General features: G+C 49.7%; 3 protein-coding genes across 7 annotated transcripts; 2 read left to right on the forward strand and 1 right to left on the reverse strand.

Annotated features, from left to right (window-relative positions):
• The first annotated feature begins 43 nt into the window (after positions 1 to 43).
• On the forward strand, positions 44 to 5,421 carry decr1 (2,4-dienoyl-CoA reductase 1). 2 transcript variants are annotated; one of them, XM_023331165.1, is made up of 10 exons: positions 44 to 133; positions 1,973 to 2,169; positions 2,241 to 2,298; positions 2,370 to 2,456; positions 2,542 to 2,689; positions 2,755 to 2,854; positions 2,925 to 2,997; positions 3,155 to 3,301; positions 3,796 to 3,858; positions 5,162 to 5,421. In XM_023331165.1, the coding sequence occupies exons 1-10, from the start codon at positions 92 to 94 to the stop codon at positions 5,264 to 5,266; spliced, it is 1,020 nt and encodes a 339-aa protein (XP_023186933.1). In that variant the 5' UTR covers positions 44 to 91; the 3' UTR covers positions 5,267 to 5,421. The 2 variants fall into 2 exon arrangements, with proteins under 2 accessions (XP_023186933.1, XP_023186934.1); XM_023331166.1 differs by having other exon boundaries at positions 5,207 to 5,421.
• A 74-nt stretch (positions 5,422 to 5,495) lies between these two features.
• Positions 5,496 to 10,230, reverse strand: LOC102237313 (purine nucleoside phosphorylase-like). Of its 2 annotated transcripts, XM_005815230.2 has the most exons (7): positions 10,140 to 10,230; positions 9,835 to 10,007; positions 9,151 to 9,254; positions 8,681 to 8,856; positions 8,418 to 8,602; positions 5,797 to 5,876; positions 5,496 to 5,700 (listed from the first exon to the last, which is right to left on the reverse strand). In XM_005815230.2, exons 1-7 carry the CDS (start codon positions 10,160 to 10,162, stop codon positions 5,563 to 5,565), a joined length of 879 nt encoding a protein of 292 aa, XP_005815287.1. In that variant the 5' UTR covers positions 10,163 to 10,230; the 3' UTR covers positions 5,496 to 5,562. The 2 variants fall into 2 exon arrangements, with proteins under 2 accessions (XP_005815287.1, XP_023186935.1); XM_023331167.1 differs by lacking the exons at positions 5,496 to 5,700; positions 5,797 to 5,876 and adding an exon at positions 8,052 to 8,308.
• Positions 10,231 to 11,374: 1,144 nt separating this feature from the next.
• LOC102237576 (ankyrin repeat domain-containing protein 34A-like) lies at positions 11,375 to 16,081 on the forward strand. Of its 3 annotated transcripts, none has more exons than XM_023331164.1 (2): positions 11,375 to 11,428; positions 12,916 to 16,081. In XM_023331164.1, the coding sequence occupies exon 2, from the start codon at positions 12,992 to 12,994 to the stop codon at positions 14,585 to 14,587; it is 1,596 nt and encodes a 531-aa protein (XP_023186932.1). In that variant the 5' UTR covers positions 11,375 to 11,428; positions 12,916 to 12,991; the 3' UTR covers positions 14,588 to 16,081. The 3 variants fall into 3 exon arrangements, with proteins under 3 accessions (XP_023186932.1, XP_005815288.1, XP_023186931.1); XM_005815231.3 differs by lacking the exon at positions 11,375 to 11,428 and adding an exon at positions 12,090 to 12,166; XM_023331163.1 differs by lacking the exon at positions 11,375 to 11,428 and adding an exon at positions 12,461 to 12,543.
• The last annotated feature ends 472 nt before the right edge of the window (positions 16,082 to 16,553 follow it).

The raw sequence follows: 16,553 nt of genomic DNA on the forward strand, positions 1-16,553 counted from the left end.
CAAAATATTCAAATAAAAAGTTACGTGCTGCCTCCCCTCCTCATGTCGTCATGGTGGTACGGTCCATCATACGTCATCAGCTGAAACCAACATGGCGGCCGTCATGATGAGCTCAGGAAGGAAAGTTCTGCAGGTGAGATCAAGCAGCATCTGTGACGTCAGAGAGTTGCGTATGAAGCGTCATGTGTCGGACTGAAGGAACGTTAAAGTTTTAAGTCCGGGTTGACCTTTCACCCCGTTCCCTCCTACATCGAAAAAGACCCCGACCAGCTGTAGTTCACGTTGTCAGCACCAGGGGGCCACAAGTTTGACATTTATAGGTGTTTTTACGGTGTTTGTGACGTCAGAATGTCCTTCCGTCAGTCCTGGCGTGACCCCCTCCGCCAGAGGGGCAGCGTGGGGGGACAGGCCCCCTGATGACGGACACATAACCAGGGGGTTATACAGTGTTCAGAATCACAAACACAAGAAATGTATAAATAACTATATGTATAGTTCTGTTAACTGGTCCGTAGTCTAAACACAGGAGACGTTTCCTCTTGTCTTCGGGTTGAAATCCCTCATTTGTTCGTAACGAGGCAAAGAACATGAACCACTGAGGTGCTGAAGAGTTCAAGAGCTTAACAGGCCACACAAACTTTTCCTAACTGCCACTCGCTCCAAAGCATGTGTGTTACAGGACGCAGTGCCCCCTTCTGACCGGAGGACTGCTAACCATGTATTTATTTATTCACAGGTTCAGTGACACAAAAATAATTTCAATGCTTTACATTTGAAAACTGTTTTTATTTTTTTTAAACAAGCACAGCTTTCTCTGGACATTGCAATATTTCTCTGACAACTTTTTATTGTATGATGATTTGTCAAATAATGCACATTAAAATCTACAAACATTTAACTGTCTTAATGGCAATTCCCCTGCAAATTGACTAATTATAGAAATCATTACATAATCAGCTGTTACTCAAAAACACATTTATTTTATATGTGGCTGAAAGTTAGCTTGACATAAAGTGGAGCTAATATGCTAACAAAATCAAATTAATTGCAAATATACAGCGTATATAAATGGAACTAAAGTGTCCTTTTTAAAAGAAACTATGAATGTTGTGACTTTATGAACCAAAAATGTACCAAAAAATTAATCAGGAGCTCCGACATCAGTTTTCTCCTCTAGTCTGAGAAGAAAACATTTGTTTAAAAATCAGGATAAATTGCGACTTCATTGAAGTTTTTAGAAAGTTTTCAAAAGTGGATGTTGTACAATAAATCTATTCCGTCTTTAATTTTAATATAATAAACTTTGGTCTTCTAACAGGGATGAAGAGTTAAATTATGATATATTTAATCCTAAGTTTTATTCTCAAATACTGCTTTCTAAAAATCACCTCCACTTTTAAAGTGAAATGATTTTATTATTTACAATCTTTATTTCAATATGTTAATATCTTAATTTAAGATTTGAAATTTGACATTTGTTTTACTTTCCTCAGTTTGTGATTTTTTTTAAATTTCTTCTTTTTCTGCTCAGTTTATCATATCAAACTAATTACTAATGTGCCTTGTCACGATATTTTCTTTTGTCTATAAAAAACAACAAAACGTTGCCATAAATCCGCCTTTTAACTCAAAACGTCACATGCAGCAATGAATTGTGGGTAATAAGTCCACCTGCATGTGGCTTAGTAAAAGGCCGGAAATATGACCAAAGGGGGCGGGGCTAAAGCAGGAAGTGAGAATTTGGACGCTGCAGGAGGAGGAAGGACTGCCCCACCCATGTATCACCATGGTAACAGGCTGCAGTGCCCACTGCAGTAGCCACGCCCACCTAACACCTGGATGGCAGGACGACCTGTCAACCAATCGATTAATTAAGGAATCTGTTAATTAATTAATTGATTGTAATTATTCTCATGTTCAGGAACTTTAACTGAACTGGGTTCTAACCGGGCCACAACTTTGTGTGTCTCAGACCCGGTTCCCCAGGCCGCCGGTCCGGTCCGGATTGGCCCGTCCGTTTGGGTTCTTCACTCCGTCCGAAGGCGCCATGCTGCCGGCGGGAAGCTTCAGAGACCAGCTGGCCTTCATCACCGGAGGCGGCACCGGCCTGGGCCGGGCCATGACCGTGGTTCTGTCCCAGCTGGGAGCCCGCTGCGTCATCGCCAGCAGGTCAGAGGTCACATCAGAGGTCACATGACCCCATCAGGAACCGTTCCTGAACTTCTGCTTGTCTGGTTCAGGAAGCTCGACGTCCTGCAGGAGACGGCCAGCGAGATCAGCAGCCAGACCGGGAACCAGGTAACCGGGTCATCCCGGAACCAGAACGGGTCCAGAACCCAGCGTCTGACCCGGTCCGTATCTGTCCTCAGGTCCACGCCCTCCAGTGTGACGTCAAAGACCCTCAGGCCGTGGCACACTGCGTGGACCAGATGGTGGCGTTAAGTGGACTTCCTGATGTAAACCAGAACCAGAACCTGTAGCCGTCGTGTGTTCAGAGCGTTGGTGATGACATCACGCTGTCCTGTGTCCCCATTGTTCCAGGTGATCATCAACAACGCCGCAGGGAATTTCATCTGTCCGACGGAGCGGCTGACGCCCAACGGCTGGCGGAGCGTCACCGACATCGTCCTGAACGGGACGGCGTTCGTCACGCTGGAGCTGGGCAAGAGGCTGATCCAGGCCCAGAAAGGTCAGAACCAGAACCAGGACCAGAACCAGAACCTGAGCCGTTCTAACCGTATTCTTGTGTCTCAGGCGCCTCGTTCCTCGCCATCACCACCATCTACGCCGAGTCTGGTTCTGGTTTTGTGGTTCCAAGTGCGGCGGCCAAGGCCGGAGTTGAGGCGCTCTACAAGTCAGTTGGACCCCGATGTGTCGCTGCGGCCCTGTCGTTGCCATGGTAACTGTGTGGCTCTCGCCCGCAGGTCTCTGGCCGCAGAGTGGGGGCGCTATGGTCACAGGTTCAACATCATCCAACCTGGACCAATCAAGACCAAGGTACCGCCCACTTCCTGTCCTTTCCCTGGGCTGGTGCGCGGGCCTTGAACTTTGACCTTTCAAGCCCTTTGTTGTAATATGACTTGTTTTATTGCTGAGTTTCTGCTGGATTAAACCGATCGACCCGTCTTAGTACCTGGGTTCTGGTTCTGCTCAGGGAGCCTTCAGCCGTCTGGACCCGACCGGAACCTTTGAGAAGTCGATGATCGATCGGATTCCGACAGGTCGACTCGGAAAACCTGCTGAGCTCGCCAACCTGGCGGCGTACCTGAGCAGCGACTTCGCCAGCTGGATGTCAGGAGCCGTAAGTTCTGACCCGTTTCTGACCGGAACCGACCAGAGTCCTGACCCGGCTCCCATCGTAACCGACTGAGCAGTTAAACCACAGAACCTGTCCAGAACCAGAACAACTGGACAGGTGAGACACCTGTCTCAACCAGCCCACTGCCTCCATAATGAGGTCATAGGTCATGACTTGCTCTGATTGGACAAAGAGAAGATTTTTTCATCACGATTTCTCTGAACGGCCATTTTGGTAGACAAACGCAGCACAAAGCGTAGATGAACTAAATATAGACGTTCCTGACTAACGAAGAGAAAGATACATGAACAAAATGGCTGCTGCCGAGATCGGCCGTATTGTTGCCATAGCAACACCATGCAAACTGTCATGGCAGTTAGTTTTGGATACCTACCAAGATGGCTGTCAGCTACAAAATTGCCAGAAGTTTGACGTCACATGAGAACGAAGATGTGACCCGAACCTGAACCCAAACCTGAACCTGTCTGCATTCACAGGTGATCCGTTTCGATGGAGGGGAGTACGTATCGATGGCAGGAGAGTTTAACGAGCTGCGCAAGGTGAGTTGAGCCGCTCACCTGTCTCATGTCTAGTGACGGCATAGTTACTTTGAAAAAGTAACTATGTTGCATTAAAAGCTGCTTTTTTAGTTACCATCAGCAGCTGCCAACAACACTTCGCCTCCTGCGAAAATGACATTGATCTTTGCCAAAAGATTAAGCCAAAACTTAATTGATAGCTTTTTTTTTACCCCTCCAGGGTCTTTAGTGGCTCTAGTGTCCCTTATATGACAGCAGGCTGACAGGAAACGGGGAAGGAGAGGCAGGAAGACATGCGGCAAATATCGTCGGGTCCGGGAGTCGAACCCGCGACGGCCGCGTCGAGGACTCAAGGCCTCCAAATACGGGTCGCGCTAACCGCTACGCCACCACGGCACGCCCCATTGTTAGCTATTTTATAATGTAACATCAACAATGTGTCTCCACTGATAAGGTTGAACTGAAGGGGAGATTGTTTAATGGTTACAACAGTACAAAAAAACTTTAGTAATTTTGTTTGTTTTTGTGTTTCTATTGTCTAGAAAACTATAAATAGGATTTTAAAGCCCCCCGTCTGCCCCCAGCCTCCAGGTTGTGCGTTACGGCCCTGTGTTTGGTGTCACACAGAGCTCCTCCTGCAGCTCAGCTGGCTGCACAGATTAGTGACACGTATCTTAATATTAATAATTAGAATGGCGTTTAGTTGCACAACTTTATGGACTCGTTCATTCGTGGCTGTTTTCACGTTTCTTACTCTGTTCATATTAGTCTCCATGTTTGCAGTTTTCTGGAGCGCAAAGTGGAGCCCGACGTCATTCACAGGTCATATATTAACTTGACATTAACAAAGACACAGCGGGACGGATCATCTGGGAAATGATGGACAGGGAGAGCCTGACTAAAACTACCTGGAGGTTGGACACATTCTGGGGTTTATCGTGTCTCTGCTTATTTCCAAGCCCAGATGAGCAACTTCACGTTCAAAAACAGCCCAAAAAGGCGAAACCCGCGACTCGTTAAATTTGTTAGCGACTTTAAAAAAGAAACAAGCCCAAAGCCGTTTATAATAATCGGACTTGGCAACAGAAACTCAAAATAGTTCCTGTTTTTCCACCAACAAAATATGCATCTCACTCCTCCTTCAATTGTTTACGTTTCTGTCGCTGCGGATACTGTCGCATAGAAACGGCGATCACTCGACAAGACGCGCAGAGGAAATACAATGAAATTTAAAAAGAAAAAAGTAACGCACAGTGGTTTCGATAACTGTAGTCTGACTACCGGATTAGATTCCTGGTTACTGAAGAAAGTTTTCCCACGTCAGGAACGCGTCACTGACGTCACTGCTGGTGTCTCACCTGTCCTCCAGGTGACTCCGGATCAGTGGAAGACGTTGGAAGCCATGATCAGAGGTACAAAGGGGTCATAGGAATGCTGACAGCTGATTGGGCCACAGAGGCCCCTCCCCCTGCTGATATCTCTACATCTGATTGGTTAATGATTATAACTAATGTGGTGCGGTCATGTGACTGTCTGCACACACTCAGTGTCAACCTTGTTTGATATTAAAAGATGAAATGAGAGGCTTCAAGTTTCATTCACTGACAAACTGCTGGGTCAGAAAGTTCTGGAGGTTCTAAAGAGACCTGGAGACCAAAGAAGGTTCTTCACTTTTATTGTGAACAGAAATCGACTAGAAACCAGGAGCAGCTACAGGTGTGTGTCTCAGTGTGTGTTGATGTTCTGCTGACAGCGGCCAATCAGAGTGGAGACCAGCTTCTGCAGAAGCTCCGCCCTCATCTTGCAGATTTCCAGAACCTCATCATGGTTCACCTTTTCCTCACGGCTGTAGTCCAGAGACACCTGAAGAGGGACAGGAAGAGACAGGTGAGGACAGGAAGAGACAGGTGAGGACAGGAAGAGACAGGTGAGGACAGGACAGTGTGTCCTGTCAGAGACCTTGTTGGTGACGAGGGTCAAACCCAGAACTCTGAGTCCGCAGTGCTTCGCCACGGTGACTTCAGGGACCATCGACATTCCTGGACAGATGAGCGGACGTCACTATGGCATCCAACCAACATCCAACCAACATCCAACCATCAACAAAAGCTTTTTGTTGGAAATTTTTGTTGTTTTCATAAAAACAGACCTGAACATGTTTTCTGGAATGTGCAGCTGAATATCAGGAATATGATCATATTAATACATTTAATCTGGAAACTTCAAACATACGACTGAAAGTCTCTGCTTGAAATCTAGACATGGATCAGAAACAGTTCAGTATGAACGACGATGAAGACGAGCTGCAGCAGCTTCCTACATTAGAAACATGGCGGTCAGATTTCACACGTTCAGTGAATCAGGCTGAAGATCCGTTGCAGCTCAGCAGGTGAGAAAAGTGCATCATAACGAGCTAGCGTTAGCCGCAGCGACTCGCTGACAGAGGACACCGGTCTCTGTTCTGCTCCACGGGGGCGTGGCCTAGTCAAAGCACGGCTCTGTGAGTGACAGCTGCTTCATTCCAGCATCTTCTTGCTGTTTGTCGGATCAAAATTGTCCGTCTGGTTTTTATCAACACTTTCAAATTCACGTTTCATGATTTGGATCTTTGGTCAGATTCTGACAGACAATGGAACCGGATTCAGATCCAGAACTGGATCCGGATCGCAGGGAGACGCAGCATCTGTCTTCAGATCAGGTTCACTGTAAAAATAAACTGGATGGACTTGGGATCGGTTCAGGTTCTGATATTGTCAAGTCAGAGTGCAGAAGGACAGAATCCAGGATGTTGAGCTTTAATAGATTCATGATGTTCTGGTCCTGGACGACCCATTTGAGCTCCAGAACCGGCTCCATCTGGGCCACGATCAGGATTTACCAGAGGTCTCGTGTATAAAACACTGCGCGGTTTTGACACTAAAACTTGGCGTAGGACAAATTGAAAAAGTGAAAAGGGGAAGAAAACATTCAACCTGAATCAGCTCCAGTCTGAAGTCAAGATGTCAGAACTGACTTCATTGGATTTATTTCTTCTTAAAAACAGGCAGTGAGATTTTATTAAACAGTGTCACTGCTTTTAAATTGTTTTCTATTGTTTTACACTTGTGCATATGTTTTAATTAGTTTGATTTTGTAACCAGGTTGCTGTATTGCAGACTTCTGCCCAGGTCCCTGTTGAAAATGAGATCGAGATCCCAACGGGGTTTACCTGCTTAAATAAAGGAAATGAAACAAATAACAAATTGAAAAAGTGTGGCGCACAAAAAGCTCCAGATGTATGAAGCCGAGCTGCGATCAGACCTGCTCACCTTTAGAAATCCTGATTTGGGGAAACAGAGCAGCTGCTGCTCCGCCTGTCGCCTCCATAAATACATATTAATTGGTATAAATACCAGGAAGTCTGCCGCCATGTGAAGCCGTAACCATGGCAACGCCCTTGTTTGTAGCAGAGTAAGTATCTATAATAATAATAATATAGTTTATTTCTAAGTTGCTTTCAGGGCACATAAGGTCACCTCACAAAAATAAAAAATGAAAGAAAGAATCCTAAAGATCTCAGAGCAGACGCTGTTGGAGCAGCAGAGCGTTCAGCCGGGATTTCAATGTTTCTTCTGAATCCAGGAATCAGGAGCAGAAGTTACATTTACAGAGTCCAGATGATTTCTGGCTCCACTGGAGGACGACTGCAGCTGGACCGGTACCGGTACCGGTACCTGCTTTAAGTTCTGCTCAGAGCTCCAGGATGATCAGTCTGGATGAATCTAAACGCTCAGAAACCAGCAGATCAATCTGATCTCTGATCAATGGCTCCATGTTCTCCATCAGAGCCAAAGCTCCTCAGGTAGCGGCTCACCTTGGTGCAGCTACTGATATACCTGGGATTGTCTCCACACCTGATCACCTGATCAATAATCAAACTGTTTGATCAGCCCTGGTTTCTCTCTAGTGAGAATAAATAGATGCATTCAGACGATGAGTTTCATCTTTATGAGACACAAACTGAGCAACATGATTATTTACATTGAGGTTTTCACATCCTTTATTTCTCTTTTCTTTATTCTGTGTGTGTGTGTGTGTGTGTGTGTGTGTGTGTGTGTTAGCTTATTGTCTGAGGATAAATGTCATGGTTTAAACAGTAAAATATTAAAATCATAAAATCATGGGGCTTGATGCTTCCTGGTCTAAATAACTGAATCAGATTTCAGTGGATTTAGTGAGTTTTGACTCTTTCTAGTTTATTATTGTCCACAGAAAAAGTTTGTGTGGCTGCTGCACATTTTCACTGCAGGTCAAAAGTTAACCTATATTTACTCAAACTTTCATTTTCATACATGCCGACTTGTGCGTAAAATATGGCGCCGCACAGTTTTTGTGCGCACGCCGCTTTAGACATGAGGCCTCTGGTCACCAGAACAAAACGACAACCAGGGACGTTCAGAGATGTTGGAGGACGGAGAGACGACAGAGAACCCTAAACATGAAGACATCAATCACAGACACGGACAAGTTGAAGGACAATCTAACCCGGACATCATGTCCAGAACCTTGCTGCTCCTGTCTTCATGTCCTCTCCGTCTTACCCACGCAGTCGCAGCCCAGCGTCAGCAGCATGCGGGCCTCGGCGATGGTCTCGAAGTTGGGTCCGCTCACCATGCAGTAGACGCCGGTGCGGACACTGCAGCCGAGGTCAGAGGCCACGTCCAGCGCCAGCGTCCGCAGTTCTTTGCTGTAGGCGTCCGACATGCAGGGGAACCGCGTCCCGAACCTGGACAGGGGACGGAGGACAGGTCTACCATGACGGAAGAGGGTTGGAGCTTCTGGCCGTTCCGTCGCGGCGCCTTACCGCTCGTCGTTGGGTCCGCACAGAGGGTGCTGGCCGGCGAAACCTGGCAGGTTGATGTGATCCCGGATCACCATGATGTCCCCGACCTTGAAGTCCGGACAGATTCCCCCCGAGGCGTTGGTCACCAGGACAGAGTCCACACCCAGCAGCTTGAAGATCCGAACTGGGAAGGTCACCTTGTGGTGAGGGGGGGGCAGTGGGAGGAACCAGAGGGGGAACCAGAGGAGGAACCGGAGGGGGAACCAGAGGGGGAACCAGAGGAGGAACCAGAGGGGGAACCAGAGGGGGAACCAGAGGAGGAACCGGAGGGGGAACCAGAGGAGGAACCAGAGGAGGGCAGTGGGAGACGTTAACTCAAAGACAAAACTGTCAACTAGCGATACTTTCTTTGGACACAGAGGTAGAATTAGCCATAGGCACTCACCCCGCCCCGCCTCAGTGCATCCTGGGTAGTAATGAGGATGACTCACCTGGCAGAGGGAGTAACCTTCGTACAGGTGGAAGTGTCCCTTCATGAAGACACAGGGCGTCTCCTCGATCGTCCCAAACACCAGGCAGCCTTCGTGGCCTGGGACTGGAGAGCAGAGACAGTGGTTACCATGGCAACAGCTCAGACATGTCATCATCATCCAGGATGGCGCTAGGTTGAGGGAAGCATCCCAGTGAGATTAGCCAGACGCAGCCAACAGGATGAAAGGTTGGAGAAAAGGGGCGGGGCTTCAGGGAGGAGGGAAGATGGAGGACAAATGGCTCTGCTTCATGAATTCATTTAATTTAGTTTCATCATCATGAATCCAGTCTAGATTCAGTGATCAGTTCATTTCTACCAGCTGACCACTGGGGGAACTGGGTTTGTTGGGTTTACTGGGTTTGGTATAGCAACCAATCAGAGCGGAGGCGAAACCTGCCGAGACTCGTGAAGTTTAAACTACCAGGACGGGTTAACCGGGCCGTTAACCGTCACGTCCTGGATGAGAGCCAATGGAGACATTTGGTCCTCATTCCTCTCCAGAAGGTGGCGCTAACATATTGGGCTAATGCTAACCAGCAATTAGCAAGAATAAGAACATCCACTGAGTCACTAAGCAGCTCAATGAATCAGATTCCAGGATCAGATGACCCCGCCCACTCACACCGTGGCCCCGCCCACTCACCTGTGCTGACGGGGAAGTTGGGGATATCCTGGTACCTGAAGGTCTGCTTGTCGGTGGCGGCTTCAGCCAGCAGGCCGAGTCCGGACCCGCAGATCACGGCCACTTTGGGTTGGTGCCGGGTCTGGTTCTGGAGCCATTCGGTGGTCAGCTTGTAGTCATCAAAGGAGCAGCAGCTGGAAGTGGGTCAGATGAACAGAATCAGGTTCTGTTCTGCAGTCAGCGTTAATTGGACCGACTGCAGAACCTGTTCAGCCTGGACCACCTGGTCTACAGAACCAACAGAACTGGTCTGGAGCGGGTCTCACCAGGAGCTTCCTTTGCTGAGCATCGTCAGGCTGTGGAGTCACCAGGAGGAAGACGAGGAAGAGGAGGTCAGAGTCCTCTCCTCTGATTGGCTGATTTCAGCCCCACAAACACTCTCTGGTGCATTGACTCCATGTGACTTTGCCCTTTGACCTCTACAGTTTGTTCAGCCAGAACAACCAATCAGGTGAGGTCAGCTGGCCCACAGCAGACCTGGTTCTGGTTCTGACCCAGCGCAGGTCGGTACGGGTCCATCCGGTCAGCAAAGCCCTGCCGAGCCGGTTCAATGAAGCTGGGTCAGAAGTGGTTCTGGCGGGACGGAACCGACCGGACCCATCAGAACCATGAGAGTATTAGTTCAGTGTAGGATGAAATGTTTTATTTGTTGAATCAAGTTTGTTTGTTTTGATCAGATGTTTTATTTACAAATGGAGAAATTAAAAAATAGAATATATTTTCATATTTTCACTTCATTTTCAAACATTTACAAAACAACTCATGAGCTGGATTTGATATTTGGTTTTTGTCTCCAGTCTGTCCCCAGTCTGTCCGAAGTCTGTCTCCATTCTGTCCGAAGTCTGTCCCCAGTCTGTCCGAAGTCTGTCTCCAATCTGTTCCCAGTCTGTCTCCATTCTGTCCAAAGTCTGTCTCCAGTCTGTCCCCAGTCTGTCTCCATTCTGTCCGAAGTCTGTCCCCAGTCTGTCCGAAGTCTGTCTCCAATCTGTTCCCAGTCTGTCTCCAATCTGTCCGAAGTCTGTCCCCAGTCTGTCTCCATTCTGTCCAAAGTCTGTCCAAAGCCTGTCTCCATTCTGTCCGAAGTCTGTCTCCAGTCTGTCTCCAATCTGTCCGAAGTCTGTCCCCAGTCTGTCCGAAGTCTGTCCCCAGTCTGTCTCCATTCTGTCCAAAGTCTGTCTCCAGTCTGTCTCCATTCTGTCCGAAGTCTGTCTCCAGTCTGTCCCCAGTTTGTCCGAAGTCTGTCCCCAGTCTGTCTCCAATCTGTCCCCAGTCTGTCTCCATTCTGTCCGAAGTCTGTCCCCAGTCTGTCTGAGGAGGAAGAGGAGCAGGTTCTCCTCTGCGGCTCCAGACCAGCAAGGTTTGTGTCACTGTGGGAACCTTCTGCAGGAATTCAGCTCCAGTTGCCATAGAAACTGGGATTCTACAATAGCAACAGTGTGTGTGTGTGTGTGTGTGTGTGTGTGTTCTGCAGTATTTTATTTTTAACTTCAGCAGCTCAGTGATCAGGTTGACGCTCCATCAGTCCGAGGGCTCCAGTGCTTTGTGACATCACCAGGTGAGCCATGACCCGCGTTGTCCAGGTGACCTCCAGGTGACCTCCAGGTCCTGATCGGATCCTGATCCTCCTTCCAACTGATTGGATCTGGATCAGAACTTTCCCTCCAGGATTCAACATCCCATCTGAAGGCAGCTGGAATCTGACTCCCCGCCAGCAGGGGGCGCCTCTCCATCGCTGTCATCTTTGCAGAACCTGACAGAACCTCTGCTGGCGTTGCCGGCTGTAGGTTCTGGTTCTGCCAAAGGAATCCTGGGTCAACAGCAGGTGTTTAACTCCTCAGTTCTTCAGGCTGAGTATCAGAACCCGGGTCAGAACCAGAACTGGATCCAGGAAGACCTCAGTCTGGCCCATCGCTGCTCTCTGCTGCCACCTGGAGGCGCATTCCAAACGGGACAGACGATCCGATGGTCGCGCGTCGGTAATCAGGTGGTTCTGCTGCTGCCACTCGCTCCCTGCGCCGCCCCCTGCTGGACGCAGAGGGAACTGCAGTTCTGCTGAGTTCTGGTTCTGGATGTTTCCGCGCTTGGTCCAGAAGTCTTCGGCAGGCACCAGGAAGTGAGTGTTGCTATGGAGACAGTAAGGCTGCTTCCTGATCAGCTCAGATCTGACTGAGCTCTAAGGGTTAATTAGGGCTGGGAGGAGGAGGAGGAGGAGGAGGAGGAAGAGTCGCGCAGCGGCTCCGTCAGTCGGTCGGAACCAGCTGAGGAAGAGGAGGAAGCCGCTTCTTCAGCTGCGGTAAGACTAGCCTTCCTCCTCTTCATTCCTCCGTCCTTCTTCATCTTCGTCACCCCCTTCATCTTCATCATCAGCTGCAACAGTGGGCGCGTGCCCGTGGTTCTGCTCGTGCAAATGTTGAAATGGTGATGAAGAAACACCGTCCATCTCCTCCCTGCGTGCGTGAGTGCGCGCGCTGCTGCGGTCAATGCACGCGCTCGTGCAGGCGCTGAGTAAATATAGAAAGTGATGCGTCAGAGTGGCGCGGTGACGTAGCAACGGTGACGCCGCATTCCTTCACAGCTTCATCATCATCATCATCATCTGGTGACTGATGAACACACGCAGGACAGGGCGCGTGTTGACCCGGATCAATACTGCAACTCCCAGTCTGACCAGTAAGAGACCAGTCATGATCTAAAGACAGTTACCATGGCAACACCCGTTGGATGGATGAACGGTTGGATAGTTTGTTGGATGGATGGACTAACTTTGTTCTGTAATAAGCAGAAGAAGAAATTCTGCTGTAAAGTGTTAATTAACAGAGCGCCCTCTGTGGCCGAAGTGCATGACTTGTATCAAATGAGATCAGCTGCTCAGACATTCAGGACCATCATCTCATGATGATGATGATGATGGACCTGCAGAGCAGCTGGGATGCTCCTGCATCACCATCTGATGATGTCACGGATCATTCCAACCAAGACTGCAGCAGTCTTCTCTGTCTCTCCAGATGTTCATGTCTAAGTTCCGTGATTTTTCTCTTGCAGGTCATGTGACTTCAGAGAGGATGTTCAGTCTTGAGCGAGCTTCCAGTGGACGGCAGGTGTAGGGAGGCAAAGGATCATGGGAGATGGAGGGCCCCTGCAGACGGAGGGGAACGCTCTCCTCAAAGCTGTGTTCCAGGGAAAGCTGCGGCTCGCCCGGTTGCTGTTAGAGGGCGGAGCCTACATCAACGAAGGCAACGAACGGGGAGAGACACCCATCTCCGCCGCCTGCCTGGGGAACTATGACGACCCGCAGACCCGCCAGAGGATGGTCCGCTACCTGCTGGAGAAAGGCGCTGACCCCAACATCCCAGACAAGAGCGGCCGCACGGCGCTGATGCATGCCTGCGCCGAGCAGGCAGGGCGAGAGGTGGTGACCCTGCTGCTGGAGAACGGGGCAGACCCCAGCCTCAGAGACTACGCCGGTGCCTCCGCCCTGGTCCACGCCATCAACAGGGGAGACCGCGACACGCTGCAGGTACTGCTGGACGCCTGCAAGGCCAAGGGCAAGGAGGTGATCATTATCACCACTGACACATCTCCGTCGGGCACCAAGAAGACCAAGCAGTACCTGAACTCGCCACCCTCACCTGGCATCGTGGACAAACTGTCCCCTGCTTGCATGTCTCCTTCAGAAGTGGAGATCGGCACTGCGTCACCTGCAGGGGACAGGACCAATGGCCAGGAGGGCATCTTCAGCTTTGCGCTCACCTCGGCCTTACCACTGCCTTCCACTCGGCCTCCAGGTGAGAAGCGGCCCCCGCCTCGGAAGCTCCTGAAGAGGCTGAACTCGGAGCCCTGGGGCCTGGTGGCACCCTCGGTGCTGAGCGGAGTTCCTCCGGACCGGCTGGACACGGGTCTTGAGGAAGAGGGCAGCAGCGATCTGAGCAGAGCCACCGCCGAGATGAACGGTCTATCCATCTCAGAGCCGGTCCGGACTCGGTTGTCACGACGACACAGCATCGAGACGCATGACCCCTGCTCTCCCAAGCCCATTGACCGGTCGTGCTCCGAGGACTGCACCGGCCTCTCTGCCACGTCCTGGGCCGACAAGGTGCAGCAGCACCAGATCCTGTACCGGAGAAACACCGCCCCTGAACCCCAGGAGAACGCCGGGGGGCCTGGGGCTATCCGGCTCCTGGTGCACCCTAAACTGAGCCGCATGGAGCACTACGAGTCCGACACTCATCTTTGTCCAGAGTCCATCCCTGGATCGCCAGACTCTGGGCGGGTGTCAGTGGAACGGCGACGGTATAATGCCTCCCCGTTGTCCCTGGTGACCAGCTCATCCAGGGAGTCTCTGGAGAACATTCCTAACTCGGTGTCGCCCATCACTGTGCGCCGTCGGCCCCCAGGTCTGCTGGAGCGCCGCGGCTCCGGGACGCTGCTGCTGGACCACATCTCCCACACTAGGCCCGGCTTCCTGCCTCCTCTCAACATCAACCCCCACAGACCCATTCCTGACATTCGAGCCAATGGAAAACCCACCTCCCCCGTTCACAGCGGACACAAGATCCTGGTCCCCATGGCCCCAATATCTCCTAAGCGGGGCCCCGAATCCAAAATGAAGAAGAAGCTGATGAGGAGGCACTCCATGCAGACAGAGCAGATGAAGCAGCTCTCCACCTTCCAGGAGATCCTGGCTGAGAAGGTGGTTGAGTCCAATGGGGATTGATGACAGGAGGCAACAAAGCATGATGGGTAGCTGCTGAGTCCCAGCTAACACCAGGTCCTGGTGACTGAGGTGAGCTTTGTTTGACACCACCTGACTGGATCAATTCTGTTCACTGAGGTTTGGGTCGAAGGGATGGTTCTGATCCAATGGGATGTTCCCTGCAGCCATCAGAGTGTTACCAGTGTGGAGAATCAGAGCTTTTCCCCATCTAAAACATCAACTTGGAGGTGCGTTTGATTCAGAGATGGTCCTGTATGACGATATGTTGGTGCTGGAGACTCGACAACCAGGCAGATCCTGAACCTCCAGGCAAGTCACAGGGCAGAGGAGGTTCTGATTGGAGCCACACAGTGGCTCCTACAGGACCAGAACTTTTCAGACCAAACCCTCCAAGATCCAGCCAGTGGTCAACCCTGGATTCTGGTGGTATCTCTGCTGAGGTGTGGGGGCGTCTCAGAGAGTTAGGGATGGTCCTCGAAAGATACTCCATCCAAAGTATGGAGAACTGAATGAACCTCCTCACTTCACTGTGTTCTGGATCAGAACCGGTCCTGTAATGTAACCGGGTCGATTTCTCTGACGTGGATGATCTTCAGGACCTCCCCAACCAGGATCAGAGGCTGCGTGACTGCAGGGAAGGTACTGAACCGCTCAGAACCAGAACTCTGGTCCAGGTTTTCTGCAGATCTCAGCAAGAACCTGAGGAGAGTCTGATGCAGGCGAGGTGAACCCTGACCCCTGAGGACCGGAGGCACTTCTGGCACAGAACCAAACTCTACAAGAACTTTTTCTTTAACAACCTCAAACCAAGACAGAGTAACTAAACCCCAAAATACTCTCTATAACCGGTTCTTAAGAGTCCTGTCTTATTTTTTTGTACAGACATTTTCATGCAAATTTGACTAATTCTGCAATATTTTTTTGTCTAAAACCGTCTCAGTGCTGCCCTCATTAGGTTGAAGGGTGGCTACTGCATCTGATTTTTCCTGTTGGTTCCAGTCACTCAGCTGGCATTAGTGCTAACCCCTCCCTCATCCCCACACTTGGCTCCACCCACATGGTGGTTTTTTCATAAATTTGTCAGGGGGCGGAGCTTTGCTTTCTGTTAATTACACTTTAAATCAGCCTGAAGGTGGCGCTTCTGTCCTGCTGCGCGTCACAAACTGAATGCTCAGATCTCATTTGAACGGTTTGCTGATGTGCAAAGACTGACCCCTGGTGGTCACAGCAGATTCAGCAACAGGTCTCTTGCAGGTTCACGGATCTCAAGTCAGGTTTCATCTGCAGCTCGGGCTAAGCTCAAACTAAATCTGACCCGTATTTTAATGATTCAACTGAAAAAATTGAACTGTTATTTTACAGACTTATTCCAGATTGATATCAAATAATCTATATTTGAACTGTTTCAGTTAATGTGGATCAGGGTGTCAAACTCCAGTCCTGGAGGCCCTGAAACCTTTAGATGAGCCTCTGCTGCAGCACCTAAACAGAATAATGAGGTCATTAAGGTTCTGGAGAACCGGTCCACACCAGAAGGTCATGAAGCCGTTTCATTCCAGAGTTTTGTACCTGAGGCTCATCTAAAACCTGCAGGACAGCGACTGCAGTTTGACACCTGTGATGTAGATGTTCTGGTTTAGTTGAAACCTGAAGTTCAGGTTCTGAGAAAATCTGATCAAGCCAATAAATAAAGTACTTTAATCCAGAACTTTTCTGTAATGGATGGAAAACTGAGTGGAAGGAAAATGTGTGAGGACCAAATTGTACGAGACGGTTTTAGAGATGTTTTCTGATTGGCTGTCCCAGGAGGACTTGGTACCGGTTCTGATCGCCGTGGTTCTGTAAATGTTTGGTGTAACTTTGATTCTCCTCCATGTTCTCTGAAGAAGAGCTCATGTTGCTGTCCGGCCGATGAAGGACAGGAAGCTGCTCCCGACAAGCTGACGCACCGAGGTTCTGATGGACA

The sequence above is a fragment of the Xiphophorus maculatus genome, chromosome 3 (assembly GCF_002775205.1).
Source record: "Xiphophorus maculatus strain JP 163 A chromosome 3, X_maculatus-5.0-male, whole genome shotgun sequence".
NCBI lineage: Eukaryota > Metazoa > Chordata > Actinopteri > Cyprinodontiformes > Poeciliidae > Xiphophorus > Xiphophorus maculatus.